We start from the raw sequence: 5,853 nt of genomic DNA, 5'->3' as shown, positions 1-5,853 counted from the left end.
GAAATCATACTAAAAGAAAAAGACCCATACAGACTATGCAAACTACTTTCTAACGTGTGCTACATATAAAACTGCATAGACGGAAAGTACTCTAATAATGATTTTCCTGGAGAGTGGAAATGGTCCTTCATACACTCCCAGCACTAAACTTTGAAAGACGTGTACTGCGTTTTACAAAAAGTATTTTAAGCAAAAATAAGTAAGCAAATAAAATAAATTTTAAGCATTTAAGTGCACAGGAAATGAGAAGCAGCGTGAGTCCTGGCCTTGGGAGCGGACTAAACCCTACCCGCCTCCTGGGTGAGCACAGAGGTCTCCGGCGCCCTCTGCCGGGGCGGCTTTCCCCTTCGCGGATCCCCCAACTGGAGGATGCAGGTGAATCCCCCGCCGGGCTCGTTGGAATGCGAGATTCTGATCCAGGGGTGTTGGGCAGGGTCTGGGGTTCGGCATTGCAAACAGGCTCCCAGAGGAAAGGGATGCGGGGGCACACTCCGTGGCGAGGACTGCAACTGCCGAGTCCCGGGCAGTTTTACTTCTGCAGCGGCGACCACAGGGGCGCGGCCCCGGACTCACACGCCAGCCCCAGAGGTCTCCCCGGGAAACCTAAACCCCCTCGCCCCGCGGAGGCCCCCGGAGCTCGGCCCCGCCCCTCGGAGGCCCTCGCCGCCCCCGGATTGGCCTCCCTGCTCACGTGGGCACCGCGTCACGTGAGGCCGCCGCCCAATCGCGGCGCGCGCTCTGCCCTGCTGGTGGCGGGGGCGCCGGGCCCTGGAGAGACGGCGGCGGGCGCTATGGCCGAGAGGCCGCAGCCCCCGAGCGGTGCCGTGTGCCCCGCCGCCTACCCCGACGCCGCCGCGGAGTTCCCCCCGCACCTCCAGGCCGGCGCGATGCGGCGCCGCTTCTGGGGCGTGTTCAACTGCATGTGCGCCGGCGCGTTCGGGGCGCTGGCCGCCGCCTCCGCCAAGCTGGCCTTCGGCAGCGAGGTCGAGCCCGGGGCGCCGCTGCGGCCAGCGGGCGGGGGCGGGGGCGGGGGGGGCGGAGGGGCGCTGCGGGGCGGGGACGGGCGCGGGGGCGGGGACGCAGGGCGAAGCCTCACGCCCGCAGGTCTGGTCGCCCCGGCCGCCGCGGTCGGCAGAGGCGGGCGGGCGTCCCTCCCTTGTAAGGCCCGCGACTCGTCGCCCAGTGTAGGCGGTAGGAGACCGAGCCTCCTCCGACCGGGGCCTGCCGTCCGCCGTCGCGTCTGTCCTCCGTGGGGCTGGTCCGCCCCCCTACACCCACCCTGCCTCTCGCCCTAAGCCCTTAGGCCCCAACCTTGCCCTCCACGTGACTCCAGGTGGGAAGCCTGGTGCCCATCTCTGCCCCCTAATTAACGAGGGTTTTGAGCGGCTGCCGGATCGTGGGTGCTTCGGGGCACAGAGGCGGAAGAGAGGACGGGAAGCTCAGTGGGCATCTCCCCCGCCTCCCACCTGCATCCTGCTGAGGACTGAGCTGCCGCCCCGCGCCTGCCCCTCTCCTCGCCAGTCCTAGGCCCGCGTCCGCACCTGCGCCCCGGGTTAGGTTTGACCTGGACCGTGGACAGACTGGGTCTTTGGGGGTCGCCTATTTAGGGCTGATCCAATGAGGACCACCTTGCTTGACCTTAGTGTCCTGTTGGGTATAAACTCTTCAAGTGGTCCAAAGGAAGATGAGAGACTGAACCATGAGGTTTCCTAGTCTTCTTTTGTGCACCAGGCCTTCCTGACTATATAAGCAGGCTGCCATCGGTGCATGCAATGCCTTCGTGAAAATTCTACAAAGACACCCTTTAAGACACTACTCAAAAGTTACGAGAAATGAGTATGAGGGGGCTCCTGGTTGGCTCAGTCAGAGCATGCACCTCTTGGTCTCAGGGTTGTGACTTTGAGCCCCACGTTGGGTGTAGAGATTACTTTAAAAATAAAATATTTTATTTATTCATGAGAGCCACAGAGGGAGAGAAAGAGAGGCAGAGACATAGGCAGAGGGAAAACAGGCTCCTGTGGGTCGATCCCAGGACCTGGGGATTGCGTCCTGAGTGGAAAGCAGACGCTCAACTCAACCACTGAGCCACCCAGGTGTCCCTAAAATAAATTTTTTTTTTTAAAGAGTATGATATTTAGATGACCCCGAAGAAGGCAGCTATGTCTGCAGGCAGTTTTCTAATTCAAAACCAAGTAAGGGGTCTGCATATTCTTTGTGCAGGAGGCTTAAGATCCTCTTCTCTCCAGGCTTTCACTTTAAAAAAAAAGAAAAAAAGGAAAAAGGCTGCAAGTACTCTAAGTGACATCTGGGATCACTAGCCAAGTAGAGGGTGTTTTCCCTAAGCAGTGCTGTGTCCTGGTTGAAAGCGTGGAGCCACTGCCTGGGTTTGAATCCTCATGGCTCCCACCAGCTTTAGGCAAGTTACTAATGTCTTAGGTTCTTTTCTCTGTAAAGTGGAGTTAAGGGAATAAATGAAAATGCACTTAAAACACTTGGCACAGCACCTGGCACAGAGTTAAAGTTCAAGAATGCCTAGCAGTGGGCAGCCCCGGGGTGCTCAACGGTTTAACGCCACCTTCAGCCCAGGGCGTGATCCTGGAGACCCCAGATCAAGTCCCACATCAGGCTCCCTGCATGGAGCCTGCTGCTTCTCCCTCTGCCTGTATCTCTGCCTCTCTCTCTCTCTAATGAATAAATAAAATCTTAAAAAAAAAAAAAAAAGAAACAGAATGCCTAGTGGGACTGGCCTGAGTGTCCTGTAGCCTGCACAGAATGGGGGAAGCACGGCCGGTTATGCTTTACCCCATCCCCGGAAGTGAGGGCTCCCCACTTGGTTTACTTATGCTACGTACCAGCAACTGCTTGGCCCTCTGGCACTGATCTTTGACACCAGGGAGTGGTACTCAGAACACAGTACTGGTTACGGATTAGCTTTCCACTCTGCCCAAGGGCACATGGCCACCTAAGTCTCAGTTTATTTCTGCTGTAAAAAGAGCGTGCGGAGCACAGAATTAAGTGAAGTCCTGTGCAGGAAAGCTCTGAGGCCCGCCCACCCAGGCTGTGGTGGGATCCGGCTGCTGCTGATCGGGCCCCTCGGTGTGCTGGGAGGGGGGCTGCAGCGACACTTTCTTCTGCAGGTGAACGTGGCCTTCCGCATCTTAGGCATTATCGTGATGGCGACCACCAATTCTCTCATGTGGACGTTCTTTAGCCGCGGCCTCAGTTTCTCCATGTCTTCGGCCATTGCATCTGTCACGGTGACTTTTTCAAACATCCTCAGCTCGGTGAGTAACCTGAGGGTGCGGTCCCCTGTCCCACACCTGGGTCCTGGGGGGAGGGCGGCTCTGGGTGAGTTAGGGAGCTCCTGCCCTCCCAGACAGGACTAAAGGCAGGAACTGAAGCAGAGATTGGGCTGTAGCTTGACCCCCGCAGGCTGCTCCTCTAATCTCAAGCCAGCTGGGAATGACCTCCGGCTGTAAAAAAGCCTGCGTGCTTGCTGCCCTTCCAGGGTGCAGCTCTCATCCTGTGGTCTCTGCAGCCTCCGTGCAAGCTGACTCCTAGGGGTCTGTGACCTTGAGCATGAGACATGGAGGGTGGACGCCCTTTCCTCTGATAGCCTGATGTCAGCCCTGCCTTTGAGGGAGGGAGGACTTGGCAGGCCGCTTTGGGTCAGCCAACACCAGGCACCAGCTGTGGGCTGGGCTTGAGCACCCGGCCTCTGCTACTCTTCCCTGTGCCCTTTGCTTGGGGCCAGGGCTATGAGGAAGCCCCCCCACACACACACATGTAAGTCGTAAATGAATAGTGACTTGCGGAAGGTGACAGCTGGGTTTCCAGCTCCAGACCTTTCCCCCTGCCCCAGGATGGCAGGCAGCCCCCGGGGGAGTGAGGAGGTGCCTACTCGCTGAGGTCGAGTCCGGCGGGCACGTGTCTGCGTGGCCTCACAGTGGTCTCTGTCCACAGGCCTTCCTGGGCTTTGTGTTGTATGGAGAGTGCCAGAAGGTCCTGTGGTGGGGAGGCGTGTTCCTCATCCTCTGCGGCCTCAGCCTGATCCACAGGAAGCTGCCACCCAGTGAGAAGGCCCCTGCACACAAGCAGCAGTAGCAACAGGGGCCCAACGACCCAACGGGAGAGTGTGGCCAGGTGCGTGGGGACTGCTTCCCAGGTGGTCTGGGTGCAGCCTCCTGACCATCGGCCAGAGGGAGATGCTCCTGAGGGAAACGGGCCTCTGACCTTGAGGGCGGCCAGCCATGGCTTCTGGGAGGAGAAAGGACAAGCGTGGTCAAGTCCTGCCTGAGGCCTTCTCGAGACACCTGCATGGTGCTTTGGATCCTCACACCCTGGGCCTGCCCGGTAGCCCTTGGCAGACGCTGGAGACCCTGGGCCTGGCATGCTGGGTGCGTAGACTGGAGACCACACTACCTGTAGTCCTGTGGCCGAACAAAGGCCAGTCATGGGACATTGGGATCAGCTCTCAGTGGAGCCTTCCGACAACTCCTGACACCGATGTACAGGATACCTGTGTCTTGCTTCTGCAGTTTGGCAAGGGAAGGGAAACTGGATTAATAAATCCTTTTTTTTTTCTTCTTTTTTTAAAATAGCAGGTACAGCATCTTAATGCTTCCCTACTTTTTTTTCTTTTCCTTTCCTAATTTTTTGGAGTGAGAGGGAGCAGCCCAAGTGAGCTGTAGTTCTTGGAATGGAGTTAATAGCTGCCCTCACCCCTTCCCGCTCCCCAGGCCTGGGGCTCAGCTGCTCTCTTACCTGCCGAGCTCCAGCACACGGTTCTGCCCTGATGGCACCCAGGCTGGCGCTCTTCAGATTCAGCAGGGTCTGTCCATTTTCTTGGTACTCGAGGAGGAGAGCTTGACCTCACTGTGGGGACCTAGTTTTGTTTTACTCTTGAGGAAAGGAAAGCGGCCCAGGCTGCTCCCACCCCCTCATTTCCCCTGGAGGCCTGTCTGCCCGTGGGTTTTCTCAGATCTCTGTGACTTTTTTGTATCTTACACAGTGTGAATGTAATTCCTAGTTCAAAATGGTCTGTGTGCTGCCTGCCTGTTCCCTTGTGTGGAGCTTCAAGTGTGATGCTCACCTCCAGTTCTCTGAGGGGAGGGTGGGGGGCTCCCCTGGGTGTCTCGGTACCCGCTCAGCTCTCCCAAGGCTGACCGCCTCTGTGTCTTCTTCAGACATTCTATGCAATTGGGGAGAACTTGGCAACCAGTAGGCAATGGAGCGGATGGTTGGGGCCGGGGGGGGGGGGGGTGGGCAAGGGCCATGTCCAGGGTGGCCCCTCCTCCCTGCCCAAATAGCACCTGCACTGCCCTCCTCTGTTACTCATGGCACAGCTGACAGATGAGCTTCTGAAAACTGTTCCATGGCTCCTACTGATTGGGATCTGGCCTTAGCTCACCTCCCCAGTTTCTCTCTTACTGCCTCCTTAATAGCCCCTCATCCACCATGCTAGAGTTACCCCAAACACCTGCATCTTAATAGTTCTCAAGTCTAGTATATCCAGTCCTGCCTCTGTGCTTGGTGTTTTTTGCAAGAATAGGAAAGCCCATCCTAAAATTCATGAGAACCCTCAAGGGTTTCTCCACCCTGGACACTCAAAGGGCCCCTGAAGAGCCATAACAGTCTTTAGAAAGAACAATGTCAGAGGACTTACACATCCTGAGTCCAAAACTTACTGCAAAGCTACATAGTGAAAACAGTATATAGTACAGGCCTAGAGATATGAACCAGTGGTACAGCATAGAGAACCTAAGCCCTTTGAGAAGGGTGTCAAGACCATTCAGCAGGAAAGGGCAGTTCTTTTCAACAGTTGGTGCCGGAGAAACTGGATATATGTATCCA

At 56.8% G+C, this 5,853-nt stretch overlaps 1 protein-coding gene across 1 annotated transcript; it reads left to right on the top strand.

Annotated features, from left to right (window-relative positions):
• Positions 1–768: 768 nt before the first annotated feature.
• TMEM42 (transmembrane protein 42) lies at positions 769–5,036 on the top strand. Its single transcript, XM_038566702.1, has 3 exons — positions 769–983; positions 3,138–3,284; positions 3,964–5,036. The coding sequence occupies exons 1-3, from the start codon at positions 792–794 to the stop codon at positions 4,102–4,104; spliced, it is 480 nt and encodes a 159-aa protein (XP_038422630.1). The 5' UTR covers positions 769–791; the 3' UTR covers positions 4,105–5,036.
• The last annotated feature ends 817 nt before the right edge of the window (positions 5,037–5,853 follow it).

This window comes from Canis lupus, chromosome 20, assembly GCF_011100685.1.
Source record: "Canis lupus familiaris isolate Mischka breed German Shepherd chromosome 20, alternate assembly UU_Cfam_GSD_1.0, whole genome shotgun sequence".
NCBI classification, from domain to species: Eukaryota; Metazoa; Chordata; class Mammalia; order Carnivora; family Canidae; genus Canis; species Canis lupus.
This window is presented reverse-complemented; position numbering and strand designations above follow the sequence as displayed.

Excerpts from the sequence above, each read along its gene's own strand:
- TMEM42 (XM_038566702.1), top strand. The coding sequence starts at position 792 with ATGGCCGAGAGGCCGCAGCCCCCGAGCGGTGCCGTGTGCCCCGCCGCC. Across the intron at positions 984-3,137 it reads AGCTGGCCTTCGGCAGCGAG|GTGAACGTGGCCTTCCGCAT; the intron begins GTCGAGCCCGGG and ends TTTCTTCTGCAG. Across the intron at positions 3,285-3,963 it reads TTTCAAACATCCTCAGCTCG|GCCTTCCTGGGCTTTGTGTT; the intron begins GTGAGTAACCTG and ends CTCTGTCCACAG.